Here is a 19449-nt window from a genome sequence, read left to right on the forward strand (position 1 = left end):
TGCTAACCCAACCCCAGGGATTCTCCACTTGGTTCAATAAACACATTTGTTCAAAGGTCTACTCCAAAGATAAGTACTTGGTAAATTACAAACTTCCCCTCAAAGTCTCCAAGATTGTGCCACAAAAATTTGCTTGTTGCCAAATCAACATAGCTTTGTTACAGCTGTTTCCCCCACAAATCACCCCACAAAAAGCCGTTCCCGCTTGCCAGGGATGTCACAAGCTGTTGTGTGAAGCGGTAATGGCCTTGAGGAGCAGAGATTCTCTCTACCAAGGCAATGATCAGATAAAAGATGCCTGAGCCCTGGCCAAGAATATAATGTGAGTAAGTGTCTCAGACAAGCTCTTACCTGAGTTCACAGGAGGATAAAGGAAGACAGAAGGAAGCATGCTCAAATTGGAAGCTTCTGTTTCTGCAGCTTTACAATAAAAGTAGCACTGATTCTATATGGCATTAGTTCTCTACTCTAGCCTATTTTAAATGGTTGAGCCAAGCTCACCTTTCCATTATGAAGACACTGAAAACATGGGTTTGTGTGGGTGGGGTGGGAGATACTGCCTCTTTAAAGGTGCCCACTTTATTCTGGCACATTTATGTATAAGAGTTCAAGTACAAGACTATACAATCAAGGCATCCCTGTTTCAAATACGAATGCTTGTTCATTTTCACAAAACACCACTGCCCTGGGAAACCAACCCTGAAACAGTATTGGGTAGCTATTTACAACTTTTCTTTCCCATAAAAGAATGTTTGTGCACCCTCAGGTCTAACACATCTGTAAATTTTTCTGAATAGTGGCATCTCTTAAATGGATGAAAGAAGTCTAAACTTTAAAATGTTACACTACTCTTAATAAAAGACAATCCAGAAGTATTTCAAAAAGTTTTATAAAATACAGACGGAAGTCTTTTGAGGTTTCGGTTGTTTCAAACTTTCTGAGCGCATTTTTAGAATTTAGAGTCAACATTATGGTAAAATAAATATATGGGATTATTTAACTATCACAGAAAAGCAACATTTTTATGCAAAAAGTTTAATAATACAGTCATAGTTTAATACCATCCAGTAAAAGTATACTGTAAAAATGTTCTAGGCATAAATTGATCTTAGAGGACATTACACAGCAATCTCATCCATTCTAACTCAGAGATAAGCTCTAACTATTTAATGGCATTTATTCCCCAGATGAGTGCGCAAAGGATTGCTGTGCTGTAAACATTTGAAGTACAGCCCAGCAAGGTGTCCTGCTCAGAGCATCACTGAAATGAATGGGAACCAGGCCTGGTTGGTGAGTCTTCCCAGAAGATCAAGCCTTTGCGACACAGTGAGGTAGACGGTAGAAACAAAGAATTCTTCATTAACACGTGGTTTTAAATCTTGCGGGAGCATTTTAGAGTGGAAAAAAATGGTAACATTGCAGACATACAAATGAAACATTTGGTTAATGCTTAAATCTGTACAGCTCAAATATATATTTTACAAAATATTAGACACTTGAGTGCATATAATGCTCTGGGCATTAAAGGAAAAGGGGGAAATGTACATTGCTCACCTCCATTTTTGTACTTTGCAGTCTGTTTTAAATAAATATTTACAGCTTCAATATGAACAACACTGTATCCAAACCAAAGTGTGCACTTTCTTTTAAATTATTGCTCCTGATGATGGTTTTTCCTTTATTAGCATTTTATATTATTTATCTATTACATTTATACACTAATACGTCTTTCCTCCACTTTCCCCACCCTTCTGAAGTTCTATGAAATCCTGAATCCACAAGAGAAGGAAATGTCTCAGGAATATTTCCAGGTCTTGTGAGGTGCAGAACCTGATTTGTGGAGCAGTGTTTAATTGTCTCCCTCAGCATCACATCTGCATTAACTATAAAACCCCATGGCAGCTGGTGCCCTTCCTGGAACTTTTGAATTTTGAACATTTTGAAATTAAGGAGCTCTTTCAAACCCTCTAAACCTCCCCAGTATGTCCCTCCTGTAGCTCTTTTCACAGCTTCTAATTAATACATTTAAAAGATCAGCCACCTAACTAATAATTATAGAGTGGAACTGATTTTTATTTGCGTATTTATTTAAAAGAAGGAAGTCTGTTTCAGGATGGAAATATCTGTAAGGGAAACACCGAAACAATTCCGGATTCAAGGATTGTCAAAAGAAACCTTCTCTATGTTTGCTTTTCCTAATACTTTTCTCTCAAAAGAGAGCCTAGAAGAGAATACCAGGATTACATTCTTGGAACGGAATCCTGCATTGGAAGTGATGCAGTTCGCTTCATCTATTTCTTCCTTGCCTCCAAGTCAGAAATTAGAAATCATGGATTGCCGCTTCAACGCAAGTGAACTACAGGGGGGCAGGGAGAAAAAGTAAAAGAAGTCCGTTTTAAAACCTGAATGTAAAGGCCAAGTTCTGCCAACAAGAGGAGGGCATGAGGCTAGCGCCAGTTACGAAAGTGACCCACGACACGTGTCTTTGCCTGGTTCCCACAATTCAATTTCTGACACCCACGTTGCCTCTCTTAAGAGGCTTGCGTAACTTCCCTGATTCTCCTTTAAAAAAAAAATTCTTCCAGAAACTACAAGGACATTATACTACGAGGAAAGGGGCAGTGAATTATCCCAGAAAATCTTGTGTTTCCGGATTCAAAATCAAGGCTTAAATTTCTGCTAAACGGATCACTACTATTTTGGGTCGTTCCAGCCTCCAGTCGAGGAGAGACGTCGATCGATCAACCTTCAGAGCAACTTTTGCCACGTGTTTTCTGAGCAAAACCGGGTCGGGGGGTTGGACTAGATGACCTACAAGTTCCCTTCCAACTCTGTTCACCTGTAAAATCTCCCATCCTAGCTAGGATAGACGGCTTTGCCTGGACGCGGAAACACTGAGGCTGTTCCCAAAACGGCACCCGCCACTGTACTTTTCTCTCTCTCCCTCCCGGCTCTTTAAGGAGCAGGACCTCGAATCCCCGAAGCAGACATTGCGCAAGCGCAGTCCGGAGCCGTCCATTCTTCCCTCCCCAGTGCAGGAGGGGGATTCGCACGTGGCGCGCTTCCGTCCGCTTTCCCATCGCGTGCCTGTCTCTCTTGCGCGCGCTCTCCGCCGTGGAAGTTTCCCTCCCCGCGAGGCTTTCCCCGTCCGCCCTTCCGCTCCAAGGGGCAGCCGGGGACGGAGGCGCGCCGCTACCTGCACCCGCAGGACTCCACCACCATGTCCTCGTACTGTTTGTACACCACGTTGTTTCCCGCGTCCGTGTAGAGGATGCTGATGGGCGTCAGCTTGGCCGGCACGCAGCAGCTGGGCGGCGTGGCGGCCGGATCCATGGAGTTCATGAGGGTCTGGATGATGGCGTGGTTGGTGGGCTCCAGGTGCGAGCGGAGCGGGAAGTCGCACACGCCCTCGCAGTGGTAGGCCTCGTACTCGAGCGGGGCGATGATCCAGTCGTCCCAGCCCAGGTCCTTGAAGTTCACGTGCAGCGCCTTCTTGGTGCACCGCAGCCGCGTCTTCTTGCCGTGCCGCTTGCCGTGCCGGTTGTTATACGCGGCGCGCTTCAGCCGGCGGGCCTGCAAGCGGAGCTGGACGGGGCCCGGCGCTTCCCAGGGTAGCGCAGCCTTTTGCGGCGGAGAAGGCCGCGCTCCGGGCTCCGGCCGCAACTCGGCAAAGAGGTTCTTCCGCCTCGACTTGCTGAAGACCACCAGCAGCGCCTTCTCCTGCTGGGCCCGGGCGCCTCGCCCCAGGCCTAGGGGCCGCAGGTCCAGCAGCTGCGGGTGAGGCTGAGATCGAGTCCCCCCGACGGCCCGCAGCTCCAGGCAAAGTTGCTGCCGCTTCTTCCAAGGCCCGCGGAGGGGCGGTAAAGCTTGGCCCACATCAAACACCTCCCAGTCGCCGCCGACGCCACCGGGCCGGCCGGGCGCCGCCTCCTGCAAGTCCAGGGTCCGGGAGTCCAGTCGGCGGCCCGAAAGGCAGGGCGAGACCTGCAGACGGGCCAGGCCTGTCTGAGCCTTGGAGAAGGGATCGCCGGGGGCTTTCCGAAAGAGACGGAGCTCGGCCCCCACCAGCTCCTCTTTGTCTGAGAGAGTCGATACATCAAACAAATATTTTTGTCTCCTTAAAGCGCTGGGCGAAAGATCGTCTGCAAGATAAAAAGACATAATTGCAGTCAGTTTTACCTCTTGAGGGAGAACTTCAACGGCCGAGAGGAGGAGGGGGGAGCCTTGTCCAGGTGTGGAGGGCATTTTGTGGTACCCTTGTGCAAGAAGGAACAGGGAAGGATCTCCAGAAACGGAGGGCTCTTCTCCAGCAGGTTACTAAAACAGGGAGGTTATCAAAAGCCAAGAGGCCTCCTAGAATTACAGTAGCAAGCAACCCACAGGTTTCCAAATGGAGGGGTTTATATCTAACTACTGGTGCCTTTTTAGTGCAAAGTACAAAAAACATCCATGCTGTACTCATTTGGCTGTGTAAAAGTTAAGTTTATCTGACATTACTGCTTTTACTGCTATAAGCCAGCTAGAATACTGGGGATTCAACCTGTTTACATTTGCTGTTCAAATTTGGCTCATTCTATATTTTCACAACTACCAGGCAAATAGGATATTAAAGGATGAATCTATTTTTTAATTGTAGTGTGTTTCCAAGGTGAAGCACCCCTTTCCTAAATTGGAATAATGGAGAGTTAAAAGACATACATAATGACAGCATCTTTGGGGCAACGTATATTCACTTTTCATTGCTTAAAAATCTAAGTTCCTATTTGTGGGTTACAGCAAGGTACTGTAATCACATTGGGATTTTTTTTATTGTTTTAAAGCAGGCTGTGTGAAAAATGCAGGCTATGAAAAGCAAATTGGGTCACCTCTTTTTCTACTTACCAATTCAAAGCTTTATAGGTTGGCAAATACAAAATTTCTCCCTTTCTCCAGGTTTTCCCTTAAGAGCTAGTAAAACCTGCATGTCTTTTGGGAGTAATATCACCAACAAATATTGCAACCATGAATCTGCTGAGATGCAGCTGCAATAGTCCTGTTCTATTGATTACAAAGGTAACATTCCTAGTCAATATATGTTTAAACAAAAAGCTCTGGGTGAGTGGACTTGGAAAAATGGGAGTAGAGTATCAAAAGGATGCATATGATGGGAACCAAAATATCTTCAGATAAGCTAGCAAGAGAAAGATTGGTTTCATATGCTGTGCTAATTGGTCATTTATTTTGCTCGGTTCTGACTTTGCAAATGTGAACCAAACAATGTTGGCTTCATCAGCAGATTGTGACTTTAATGCCATGTACAAATGCAACCAAACTGCCAGTAACAAATATGTTGGTCACCTAATAGTGTTTCCTGATAAAAAAAATACATGGGGAGAATAATAATTCTCCTCTTTCAAAGATAGAAAAATGTTCTGCAGCTCATTTCTTTGGCTTGTGGATTTTATCCACCCCTGCAATTTGATGCTTTAATTTGAATTCCACAACCAGCACCTTTGCAATAGGCCTTGAAGCCTCTCCTAAGATTGTGTGCTTTACGTGCTTGATGCTATGTCTTTTATTAAGAAATAGACACTGCCTGTAAGTATTTGCAAACTAGGTTTTTGGCTGCCATACTGATCCCTCAGTACATAATTAAAGGGGCCAATAGCAGCTTCAGTGGCAATCAGGACTTGCATTGTGCTGATCAAAGGGCCATTTTTACCAACATTGAGGCAAAGCAGGCCAGCTTAAGGGAAAGGTATTAACTTTAAGTTGTTGGAGTGATTAAATCTGCCATGTCTATTAGGCAAGGAGATACTGGTTGGATACTGGTTGGATGCCAAAGTCATCTTTTTAATCCTTGATGGTGGTTGGGGGGGTGTTTTAAATGTCTTAGAAAGTCTTGCATGCGGTTGTTAACAGACAAGCTGACAAATGACCAAGTTTTGTGTGCATAAGTGGCAGTGCAGCATTTGTGATCCTATGAGTATCTTATCAAATTATATGGGACTTAACTTCCAACTGGTGCAAAGTGCTTTGCAGTCTTTCTTTGAAATCCACTGTGAATTCTAGCAGGAATTACCCCCCCACACACACACACACACCTTGGATTTTTGAAGACCTGTTCCATATCTTTTAGAAGGATAAAGGTAAATCTTGATTGCCAGTTCTTTTCTAACACATTTTGATTGCAACTCTGTACTTGTTCCCCTGCAAATGTACTTGGGATATATATACACTGAGATGTGTAGTATTCTTAGGTTAGTTTTGTGATTCCTCCAAGGTAGTTTCTCCATGTTACTCTCAGAAGGACCTTGAAAAGTAACTGTCTCCAAATATCAATATAATGTTCGTATTGTGATCTCAGTGTCAGTCCTAGTTTTTTTTTTTTAAAAAATCCTGGCTGTATGTATGTATGTATGTATGTATGTATGTATGTATAGTATTCAGCTTTGTTCGGGTATTTTCCTAGGTCATTGTAGTTGTGCTTTTAAAGTTGTAGCAACGTTTCGGCAGAATCTCATCTGCCATTATCAGGCTTCTGTATTGTGTTCGTCCAGATGGCAGATGAGATTCTGCCGAAATGTTGCTACAACTTTAAAAGCACAATTACAATGATGTGGGAAAATACCCGAACAAAGCTGAATACCATACATGTAAGTACCCGCGAAAACTTAAGATATATATCTCGTGACCATACCTCCTTTATTATAAAGGCCAATCTGTTATTTCAGAAAGCTGTCAGATTTATTTATTTATTTTTAATTCAGTTTTCCCCTTTATTTTGGTCACTTTAACATTTACTGTATAAATAGTACTTCATGCACAATATTTTACATTTATGTGAAAAATACAGAAATTGAATTGTCTTTTAAAAAATAAATTTACATATATTGTTTGATTTTAGATATCTTTTAATGCATTTTTGAACAGTTTTTCTTTGTTTTGCTCTTGAATTGTCTTTGTAAAGCAAAGGTATTTTTTTTATCCTTATGAACCTGTTTCAGACTTTTCCCTTTTCTGGTTTGTCCTTTATTTTTTCCAATAAAATATAGTCACCCCTGCTGAAATGAAAAAGGATTACTCAGTCCAGATTGCTGGATACCTATTTCACTGTGTAAATATTAAATTATTGCTTAATTATATTTGAAATCAATAACTACATTTAAACTGTATTAAAATATAAATACAAGAGGCATTTGAATGAAATGTAAATGCAGTTATGCTTTTAAATGTTCTAAAACAACACCATTGATCTCAGTGAAGCTGATTTATGAGTAAACATGTATCCAAGATTCTTAATGGGTTCTATTAAATGCTCAATACTGCTGTTGTGATAACAGAGGAATTAGTGTATGAAATATAGATGACTTTTCATGTCTGAACACCAGATTTCTTATATAAAATTATGATTTAAACTAGACCACTTAAGTTTAATGCTGGGCAGGGAAACTCCTTTGCACTTCTTTGTATTCTCAGTGATGAAAGACAGTTAGCTTTAGAAATTCTTTCCAAGGACAAGACTATTTTTTTAAATGCTCAGAGATGTCCAAGAGAATTATGTTCCTTCACATAGCCTTCTCTGCAGCTGTCTGCAGTTTCTCTAGCTTCTCACACTTCAATTCATTTCCAAGGAATGGCATGAGTAAGCTGTCCCAAAGGGCTTTTTTCTGATTTAGAACCATGAAAGCTTCAAAATTATAAAGACATGCATAAGAAGTAACACCAGTAATAGCACCTATTGTCCCCTCAATATTACGTTAAAAGTACTACCAAAGAACTTCATTTTGGATACTGAGTGATGTCATCATATATGCAGAGTAAGTTTTAGACTATAAACTAGAGGAAGACAGACAGAATCCTGCAGAGTTTATCTAATCCTTTTTTTAGTATTCCATACTGTGTACAAAGCTCAAGATGTCATCACCAGGTTGTAGCTTAACAAAATTAAAATGTTAGGTAGTATTTCCTCAATCTTTGCAACTTTCAGATGTGTGGGCCAACTCGCAGATTCCCCAGCCAGGCAACAGAGTGATTACTGAGAATTCTGGGAGTAGAAGTTCACACATCTGGAAATTGCCAAAGGTGAGTAACTTCTCTGGGTTAAGAGAGAGTGATTGGCCCAAATCTGTCCAATAAGAACCCTTTTATTGCTGTTCTAAACCTCACTTTGCCAGCTCATCCTTTATCCAAATTCAGGCTTTCTAGGCGTGTTGGATTGCAACTCCCATTATCCCTGGCATTTAATATAGATTAATGGAGACTCCCAACCCTTGCTACTATTTGATCTAAACCAATGCTTGGAAGTGAGAAATTAAAATAATTTCTTGGAAGAAGAAATTAAAAGACAGATTTTATTATAAATTTATATTATACATTCATCCAATGGTTACATATTTTATATTATATATTAATCTATTGATATTCTATTACGAAACTTCCTAATCTGTTTCATTACCATGTCAAGAATATCTCGTATAAAATGATGGAATAATAGTTTAGTCGAATGATTAATAACTGATAAGTGTATAAGCATATGCTAGATTGACAGTCTATACAACTTGTGAGTAAGGACTATGAAAGGATAGCACAAAGGATTTGTAACCAACTGACGCACTGTATCTATATAATTGGAAGATGTTTTTATGTTTCTGTATATGTTTATCTTAAAAAATAAAAATCTTTAAAATAAAAGAAATTAAAAGATTAAAAAGTTAAATTAAAAGATAAAAGAAAAAGTTCCTGTTTTCATAATCCTGCTCTGTGAAAAAGGACCCCATGGCTGTTGGGCACATGGCCTCTATTTGGTTACCTATCAACCTGCTAGAAAGAAATGGGTAGCAGCCTTATCTGTTACCCAGATTGAAGCAGATAACGTCTTATCCTGAAAGGGCAGGTTTGGTTTCAAGAAGACATTAGATGGCAGAAACAGGTGGTCCTCAACTTATGATCATAAGTGGGACCAGAACTTCCATCACTAAACAACATGGGTCATTAAGCAAGTTGCACCAGATTTTGATCACGTGACTTGGGATGTTGAGTGATTATAACTGCATAACTGGTCATAAGTTACTTTTTTCAATACCATTGTAACTTTGAACAGTCATTAAACGGTTGCAAATCAAGGTTTACCTGTACCATCAGCTACACCACATGATTAAATACAAGCTAGCTACAAAGATCTGGAAGTGGATTTGCACATGCTAAGAATTATCGGCACACTTCATTGATAATGACACGTCTTCCTCATCCTTCTAACAGAAATAGAAAATTAGGATAACATTCTCCAAAATAGCACCTTGCAGATGGATTCTGACTATAACACCCATCATTCCAAATTAGAACGGCTAGAAGACAAACTCCACCCATTAGTACAACTTCAGCCCCAAGGACAAACTGAGTCAGACTAAATGTTCTCCTGATCCAATAGTTTCATCCCTGGTCAAAATAAACTGGTCAAAAGACCTCAGAGAAGGTTTTGAAGATGACAGGGCAGAATTTAAGACTTCTGCCTAAACAAAACTCCTTCCCCAAACAAAGGCACGTTCTTCTGAAATCAGAGGTCTTACAAGCAATTTTAAGGATCTTTGCTTTGACTCCCGAATGTCTTTCTTGTCAGCCAGATTTCAGTATGAGTAACAAGCTTGAAATGAGTCGTGATTCAGGCTACAATCTTAGCAATCTATTCCAAGGGGGGGTAAGACCCACTGAAAGCAATTTTTTCTACTTTGAGTTGATAAGTTTATTATAAACTACTTTGTAGGATATGATTTGCGTGGCACAAATTCAGCCATTGGAAACAGTCTATATAAGAATTAGCTGTTAGTGAGTTTCTGAGAGGAAGACCTGTTTTTGAAAACAGGTGACAATGCTTGATGTATCTTGTTGGTCTTTTGGGTAGACAACCATATTATAGTCTGTCCTTGCAGGAAGATTACCACACTGTTAGAACAATCTAGCAAAGTATTATTGGTGATAGGAATTGGGATAAATAGAAGAAGTATGAAGAGGATTGGAAGGAACCAATCTAAAACAAGGGAAATTTCCTGACTGAGAACTATTAAGAGATAGAACAGCCTCCTTCCTGAAACTGGGCACTTCATCACTGGGCATTTTGAAGGAAAGATTGGGTAGTCATTTCTGTGAGATGATATGAGGATTCTGAGGGAAAGTTTGACTGTGAGATCTCTTCCAATTGTATGATTCTGTGCCCTGATCTTCAGAAGTTCCAATTAATGCAATATAATTTTCTCTCATATAGATGTGCAATCTCTCCAAAACACAAAGATTTCAGTTTGCATGTGACTGCTACAAAATATTTGCCAACTATTGTTCTTACCAGGGATAATGACTCCTTTCCCCCAGCATACTGACATCCTTTTTACCATAAACTTCTTGTCTCCTTTTTTAAAAATTAACCTTGTATTGATTCCGCATTAACCTGAAACATTTGGTCTAAATCATCTAAGTCCTAGTAGAAGCTTTGTTTTCTATCAGATATTAATCTGACAGTTGATTTGATAATGGACATGTTTGTGAAACCATGCAAAGGAACCAGTGGCTAGGAAATAAATATGAATGTATGCAGTGGTCTTTGATTTAAAAGTGTGTGTGTGTGTGTGTGTGTGTGTGTGTGTGTATTTCTCAAATTTCTACCCTGCCATTTTCACCTAAGAGACTCTGGGGGATTTACAACAATGTATTATGAAGGAACAGGTAGTAATAGTTGTTACACAATTTAGAAAGTTTTACATGGCCTGGTTTTGAAGAATTAATAGACTGCTCACTGCATGTATCTAATTATCAAAGTAAAAAATGCAAAATATGTACAATTATGTAAGTATAAGGTATGCTGGCTCTCTGTCTGGTTTTGGTGCCTGTGAATGATGGACATCATATGTTATATACCTCTGATGTTTTGACAAAGATGGATTGATTCTGTATCTGTAAACCTGTAACAACTCAGTGCCTAACTATGCAGTCCTCATTAGCATGTGTAACAATATTTCATGGCTGACACTGGAGAATAACTCATCAGTATCCTGCTAGTAGCGGTGTATATTAATCTCCCTCCAATGATGCCACTCTTCCTGTTAGAAGAAGTCACCTGTTGGCATGAAAATATGCACAAATCAGGATCTTACAACATGAAATGGCAGGACAATGCATCTATCCTGATGCCATTTTACAGTTTCTTCAATTCTCCTATATGAACAGGCGAAGCATTGGTGCTTTTTATCTGCTGCTCTGTTTTTATCAGTAAGCCTCTCGGGTTTCCTAGCTTTGCATCCTCTAAATGCATTCTTTATGTCCCATCATCCCCAGAGAGAGGTGGTGGTAGAGTGATGGGAGTTAAAGTCTAAGAGGCTTGGAAAGCAGCAGCTGTTTATAAATGTGGTTCAAAATCGCATATGATTATGCAATAATAGCAAGACACATAATTGTGTCATAATTGCCCACACAATTCCACCTTAGGCCTATTGTAGAAATGGGTCAATCAATAATACACAATTGGTGGGGAGAACCCTAGAAAAAGAAGGTATTAGCCAAATCCCCAATTAGATCCAGGCCAAATGCTGAGTTGTGGAAGTCTGACAGGCAGAAGTTAGAGAACATGACCACATTTCCTCATATGGAGAAGGTACATTTGTGGCAACTCCCAGGAGCAGGTCATCTGACCTCACTTCCCAGAAAGGAGTGGTGTTTTGTGGATTTTGCACAGCTTGTAACTGCGGTGAGACTCTGCCAGCTCAAGCAGGAAAAACTAGTTAAATTGAGAATGTGGAGAAATGGAACAAAACTGCTTTAATTTTTGGCTCAGAGAAAAATAAAGCTGGAGTCATGTGAAGGGTTGCCAGGACAATTTGATGCCAATGTAAATTGAAAATGAAGCAAGGGCCTAACTCTTGAATTGCCTTTGGTTGGCCTCATCTATCCTCATTTATTCATTCCTTTGGCTGTCCCAAACAGAGCTTAAGGAAGTTCAATATTTTTAAAGCAGATTATAAAGGCCGAGACCATTGGCATCTGTAGTGAACCAAGGTTAGGTCAAAATGGTGACATGTATGCAGGGTCCTGCCATTTTCTGTCACCTTGCCCACCCTATGGCTGCCCATGGCTAAGATTATTTCAATTGTATCGGTGGTTAAGTAGGCAGATGGATTAAAACGACATAACAGGCACTAAAAAACAACACTGAATTTTTTTGGTCTGTTTCAAATTCCAATAATGTTTCAGATGACCTGATTTGCATCCAGCTGGACTAATACGAGTTTTGTTCTCTCATGTGCTAAGATTCATAGCTGAATCCATAAATGAAACAAGATGTTTGTTTAAAGACATTGAACAAAATCTTTGGAAATAATTTAATTTTTTGCTGTTTTTGACATAGTTTGCTGATAAGATGGATAAAGAGAAAGGGGAGGACCAATCCCTTAAAACTTTGGAAATGTGGTTCCACATGACACGAGTAAAATAGCTCTATATTGGAAGACAGGGACTTTTGCTAGGCTTACTTCAAAAACTGCTCATAAGTGGCTCGTTTGGTCATCTGAAGTTGTAATCTCATCACATTATCTCAGAATAAACCTCATCCAACATAATAAGAGGTTTTTTGAATACAGAAGTTGAGGAACAGCACTGAAATGAATGCCAATATATATATCACCAGAGAAAAATCCTATAATTGGACTGCATTATTGCTATTCTCAGAAGTTGGATTTAGATTTTCTTAGATTTTGTATATATAGAGCTGTGATAGCGAACCTATGGCACGCGTGCCAGAAGTGCCACGCCCACCAAGCCACGCCTACATAGCCAGTAGTAAAAAAAAATTCAATCCCACCACTGGCATGTGTGTGCGCCCTCGCCAGCCAGCTGATTGTCGGGTATCTGCCGTGCATGCGCAAGAGGAGACATGCACGTGGGAGATGTGCGTGCATGCACAGAGGCATGTGGCGTGCAGGGGGTGCATGCACATTTGCAGAGTCATGCGGTGCAGGGGGGGTCACACACGCATGTGCAGAGGCATGTGGTACGTGTGCAGGGGGTCTCATGCCGATGTGCAGGGGGCAGGAGGTGTCGCACGTGCATTGCATCATGGGTGCAGGCATGCGAGCACATGCACATGAGTACATGCACATACTTTTGGCATGCAATGTGGAAAGGGTTAGCCATTACTGGTATAGAGGGAGGGACCAATGGCTCAGGCCCTGGACTTAGTCCCAGAAAGGAGAATCTAAATTTGGGTTCAATATTTGTGCTGCCCACCCAGTGTATGGGAACTGGATATTTAGTTAGCAATTGTGAGCTGTCCCCTTAAGGGAATGCATCATGGTAAATGTAGCTAAGGTATCCTGGGAAATGTAGTCCATGTCACATGACCACATCTGTAATCCTGATTGGTCACTAAATTGATCCTCGATGGCTTGGGGGAGGTTTCTTCACTCTTGCCTGAACTCACAGACTTGTGGTAACTGTTCTACTTCTACCGCTATGAGATAGGAGGAAAGGGATAAGGAGATAACCAACTTTTTATCTACAAGACAGATATATAAAGGATTGGACATGGCAGACACAATCTACCACTGTACAGAATACAGAACAATATTTGAAATGGCTGATGGATTTAAAATTTTCACTCAGGGCAAGAAAAGCAATGAGTTAAAACAAACTCACTGGAGCAATTTCAGTAATGTGACAATCCCTTCAAGCTCCCTTTTTATTAAATTATTGTATTCAGTAGATAAATCTCATGTAGCCTGTTATTTATTTATTCTCTCCCCTTCTGCTCAAACTAGCACTTAACTCAATGCAAACTATTACAAATGTAAAAAGCAAGCTAAAACTTGGATATTTAAACCGCCTGGGGAAAATTGTGTCCGATTTTGTAAATACCCAGAGAGCCAAAGTAGCATGAGAGGTCAACACTTGAATCCAATGCAGGAGAAGTGCCCCTCCCCCTCGTGCCTGATAACTGAGCCTCTAATGAAGGAACTGGGACAGCTCTTCCAAGAGGTCTCTCCTGGAGAATGCATTGTCGGGATAGTTCATAATAAAACTGCCTGTCCATCAGTCAGACCTCTAACCCCCTACAACTTCACAGGTTAACACCAACAATTTATTTTGTGATAAAAAGTAAAAAGAATAAGACCCAGTTAGCAACCAAACAAACATCTTGCATAAACTGCAGTTTTTGAAAATGTATGTACATCCTATAGAATCTGTGGAAACAGTAAAGACAATGGAAAAACAAAATGGGGTAGGGTGCAAAAAGAATAAGAAAGTGAGAAAGGCATGCATGATGGACATTCTGTTTCTGGTTTTCTTAAGGTCAGAAACTTAAAAGGGGCCTGGTTGAGACTTCAAATCCCAGAATTCTCACACAGAAAATCCCAGAGTTAGTAATTCTGGTACATGTATTCACAACATACCTGGAGGGCATCAACTTGAAACCAGGCTGGTCTGGCCTCTGTTTTCACTCAGGCGAATTACCCATGATTATTCATTACCCATGATCTAAAATGCAGCCCTTGGCTGTAATACCATTGTGACTCCTTTAAAAGTGGTGTGTGTGTGTGTGTGTATGTATGTAAAACAGAGATCTCTACTCTTTTATTCCTAAATCCACTAAGGCAGAATTACATTCCATTTATTTCAGTTGACCCTGCTTGCAAGAAAGTAGCTTAAGGGCGGCTGGAAATACATATGATTTATTTGGTGGAATCCTAGTTAACATGTTAAAATGACATCATACCATAATTCTCGCCTTGGCGAGTCTCTCCTTCCCCGCCCTGCCTTGCTCCCCCACTGCACTCCCACCCTCCTTCGCTTAACTTCTTTGGATACCCTGGATTCCTCTGAAGTTGTGAGACACTTCATTCTGGTAAATTTAGAACGGCCTGCTGCCCACAGGGGAATCGAGGGGTGCTGGTTTCTTTTCACCCTTTGTAGGTTTAGTCTGAAGTAGTAATTCCTCCTGAATTCAGCGCAGCTCTTCCTACCTATCAGTTTTGTAATCTGATCCTACTCAAGATTGAATCAGCAGTCAGTCCCTGAATTCAGCACTGCAATTGATTGATTGATTGATTGATTGCTGATTGAATCTGTGTCATCTGGTTGAGGTTGACCATGTAGATAGGCCTTGCTGGGGTGATTTGTCTCCAAGCTGGCTCTTCAAATCTATCCATAGTGCACCCATTTTTGCTGTAATCAAGCCTAGACACCTTGCTTTTGGTGCTCCTTTTCTTCTGTTTCCTTCTACCTTTCCCAGCATTACAGACTTGTCCAGACAGCTAGCATAATTGTCCAAAATAAGACAGTTGAAGCTTCAAGTAAGAACTCTGATTTGTTCTGTGATGTATTCCTTCCTTCCTCTCTCCCTTCCTCCTTCCTTCCTTCCTTCCTTTCTTGCTGTTCATGGTATTTCCAGGAATCTTCTTCAATTCTAAGATTCAGAAGCATCAATACTTTCTATCCTGGTTTTCCCCCCAGTCTAACTAAGGTTTCATACTGTCACAGAGAAAGCCAACGTTGCTTCCTTCTGAGTGAGCATGCGTACTCCTTAATTCTAAGAGTGAAGATGAAGTTTCCACGCTTCAGCAGAATATAATTTTATGCCAGCATTTTATTTTGCTGCTCATCTACCATCATGGTCATCTTCTACCCAGAAATAATTGAGATACAAATCTGTAAACTAAGCAGAGATTCGAGTTAGGACATCTCGGGGACGGCAAAGAAGCTTAATTTCAAGGAAGTACGTTTGGAACAATTTGTATTTACATTTGTGGCCCATCCTTGGAGAATTTGGGGAGAAACGTTTTAAGCAAGCCATAGACATTTAATTTTTCACGAGATACATTTCCAACTTGACCTCTCCCTCCTGCTTTCCCTCCTCTCAATCCAAAAGCTCTTCAGACAGATGCCATAAACAATGACCTGCTAACAACTTTCCCCCACTACACATTGTGAGAACAGAGAAAGTCAATCATGTTTTGTTGGATGAAACTTAATTCTGCATAAACTCAATGAAGGGTGAACTCCTGCCTTCATTTTTCAATAGTTCATAGAACTGAGCCTTTAATACCAGTTGAGATAGCAGCATCAATTACAACTGAAGTTGCTCCATGGATATATTAACTGTGGGCAAATATCTTCATTCCTTGAACATCTTGAACATCTCAAGGGTGATGTTGGAATGTTTTTTCAATTCCCTACTGGAATCCCTTTTGTCTCCTTCCATAAGTGTTTCTGCTTTCCAACCCAAGGCAAGCTTATGGTTAATGGAAGGGTGGGGATAAAAATAATATTTCTATAACAGTATTTCCTGAAGAAATTAATCCTTAGCAAAACTTCTCCAAACTGTCTTTTCTCTGAGATGTTCCAGTCCGCCCCTATATTTTCAACTACTAAAAAGGAAGGGGGGGAAAAATATTTGTTTTAGTCCTCTACACACAGCGGCTTGAGCATAAGCCTCATTGAACTTCATATTTCACCCCCACCCCCATGTAGAAAATACAAGATTCCACTGCTAGTTTCTGGTCTGTTTTTTTTTTTTCTTTACAGAGGAGGTGGTATTTTGCCCCAGTACTAGAATTAAATCATTTAAAATACATATTAGCTGCCTTTCTCTTTGAGTTAATTTGCAGGGTTTCCTTGTACCCTGAGGGGCCTCACCACAACTGGCTGAGAGCCTAGCTGGCAAGCCACCTCATTCCAGTCGCTTGCTCGCTTTTCTCAAAGAAAAGGCAAGGCTTGGGATAACTTTATCCTTAAATCAAATGGATGGCAAAGGACTAGCGCTAAAGGTTCCTGCTCCGCTCGCTCGCACCTTCCTTCCCTCCACGGACGTCGTTCTAATCAAAGGCACTCGAGGCCCACTCCCGCTGGAGATGCCAGTTTACTGGAATGCCAGATGCCCAGACCTCGACGTTTTATTCCTCTTCGATGGCCTTTCCCTTTCACGACCCTCGGGAGTGGAGGATGCCTTGGCATTGCCTGCGCTTTGAGTTCTTGGCTCCCCTTTTCCTCGAAGCTCAAAATGCGGCGAAAGAACCGGCCGCCTCTGGAGAAGGGCCTTTCCCAGCCTCGCTTCCCATTAAGCGTCTCGAAAGCCCCGTCGGGGCTCTTCGTAGTGACTGGTAAAAGAAACGCCGCGGCCTTTTACGGTAACAGCCGCGACCAGGGGAGGTAGTTCCCTCCCGCCGCCCCCGCCCCCGCTCCCGACTGCTGAGACCTAGAGCGCCCTAATCTGGTTTGCATGATACTGCCCTCCCCAAGGAAAAAGTGCACTATTCATATTAGTATTGGATTTCTGCCTTTTAAAGTAGTGCTATATTTATTTGGCAAAGAAAAGACACGTCAAGGGGAGCGCGTTTTCCTCCCATCGTCTCATTTCGAAGCGGCTGTAAATCTGCTCGCCGTCACAAGTAAGTTTCCCGCTAGTGGAAATCTCCCCGGCCCCCCCCAAAACACGTGATTTAAAATGCCACCTTGAAAGTTGCCCTAAGGAAGCTAAGTTACCAGGCAAAGGGGAAGGTGGCCTGCAAAGCAACAACGGCCCTTTCTGGAAGAGGGCAGAAGCAGACAGGGCTCGGGGGTGAACCAGCCAGCGAGGGAAAGCGGCACATTTATTTTCCACCAGACACACATAATATCTGTTCTAACCGGACCAGGAAATATATTGTATCATCTCTGGTAAAGTTACAGAATCTTTGAGACGAATGAACAGATGTTCAATGGAGGAAAAGCTTAGAAATACCTTCCCCTGTCCAACTAGATACATACATGATAGATAGATAGATAGATAGATAGATAGATAGATAGATAGATAGATAGATAGATAGATAGATAGATAGATAGATGATAGAGAGAGAGAGAGATGATACATGGATGGATGGATAGAGAGAGAGAGAGAGAGAGAGAGAGAGAGATTGATGATAGGTAGATAGATAGATGATAGATAGATAGATAGATAGATAGATAGATAGATAGATAGATAGATAGATAGATAGATAGATAGATAGATAGATAGATAGATAGATAGATATAGAGAGAGATAGATAGATAGATAAAGATAGATAGATAAAGAGATAGATAGATAGATAGATGATAGATAGATAGATAGATAGATAGATAGATAGATAGATAGATAGACATTGATAGGAAAATAGGGATAGATAGATACAGAGATAGATAGGTGAAGAGGGATAGATAGATAGATAGATAGATAGATAGATAGATAGATAGATAGATAGATAGATAGATAGATAGATAGATAGATAGATGATAGAGAGAGAGATGATACATGGATGGATGGATGGATACATAAATAGATATGCAGAGATAGATAGATGATAGATAGATAGATAGATAGATAGATAGACAGATGATAGATAGATAGATAGATAGATATAGAGAGATGATAGATAGATAGATAGATAGATAGATAGATAGATAGATAGATAGATAATGATGAGAGATAGATAGATAGATAGATAGATAGATAGATAGATAGATAGATAGATAGATAGATAGATAGATAGATAGATATCTGATAGATAGAGAGAGAGGAAGAGATGCATAGATAGATAGATAGATAGATAGATAGATAGATAGATAGATAGATAGATAGATAGATAGATAGATAGATAGATAGATAGATAGAGAGAGAGACAGAGACAGAGACAATCCCTGCGAATACGAGGCTACTTCCCTCAAACGTCTTCTCTCCTTTCTAAAAATCTCTCGCAATAACAACTGTCAGCACTGATTTCCTCTTTTCTCTCCAATTGTTGAGAGAAGAAAGACCTCTGCTATTTTTAAGCTTTTCCTAGATTCGGAGGAGCGAAAGGCTGCTGTTGCTAACATCTGTGCTATTTTCTCTGCTCTATGTAGAATACCGCCGGCTTGTTGGAAAGGGCTCTTCTCCACCTTTCCCCCCAATTCACGCCCTTCCTGCCAGTAAGTCTTGGCGGAGCTTCAGTGGAAGAAAAGCTTAGGAGGTACATTTAATATTTGGAGAAGGAGGATCGCCGAACTAGGCAGCTGGAAACGAGGGGAGATCGGGTTTTTCAGAGTTAACAGCCTATTGACTCCCCGTGGGTAGAAGACTAGCATATCAGCTCTAGTTATACAACGGTGTCAACGTTTCTCTCACGTCCTTAGGATTTCTGCCGTGAGTTGTCATAAGTCATAGGAGACTCCATGTAGAAAAAGAAAACATTCCGCACGGGGTGTAGGAAGGTGACTTAGGAATCCTTTCTACCGCCGTAGGACGCCTGATGGAGAAGCCTTCTCTTTCTTCCCCATCCTGGACTCATTGAAAGAGACCTGCTCGCTCGAGCCCCCTGAAGACGCCGCCGAACTCTAGGCTTCTGGCCAGCTTCTGGACTGACTTCTCTCCGGACAGAAATCTCCAAACAAGGGGATGCACCAGCACCGGAAGCTGATAGATTCGGGCCGGTGGGCCTT

The 19449-nt window shown here is 41.2% G+C and overlaps 1 protein-coding gene across 1 annotated transcript in view; it reads right to left on the reverse strand.

Moving 5' to 3' along the window:
* Positions 1-873: 873 nt before the first annotated feature.
* The window catches only part of GDF6 (growth differentiation factor 6), a 28586-nt gene continuing 10010 nt past the window's right edge, over positions 874-19449 (reverse strand). Inside the window, exon 2 of the mRNA XM_087931532.1 lies at positions 874-4142. Within this exon, the coding sequence (XP_087787658.1) occupies positions 3193-4142 (950 nt within the window). The 3' untranslated portion in view covers positions 874-3192. The remainder of the gene's footprint in view (positions 4143-19449) is intronic.

This window comes from Pseudonaja textilis, chromosome 3 (genome assembly GCF_049901715.1).
Source record: "Pseudonaja textilis isolate UNSWEBS1 chromosome 3, rPseTex1.2, whole genome shotgun sequence".
Lineage (NCBI taxonomy): Eukaryota > Metazoa > Chordata > Lepidosauria > Squamata > Elapidae > Pseudonaja > Pseudonaja textilis.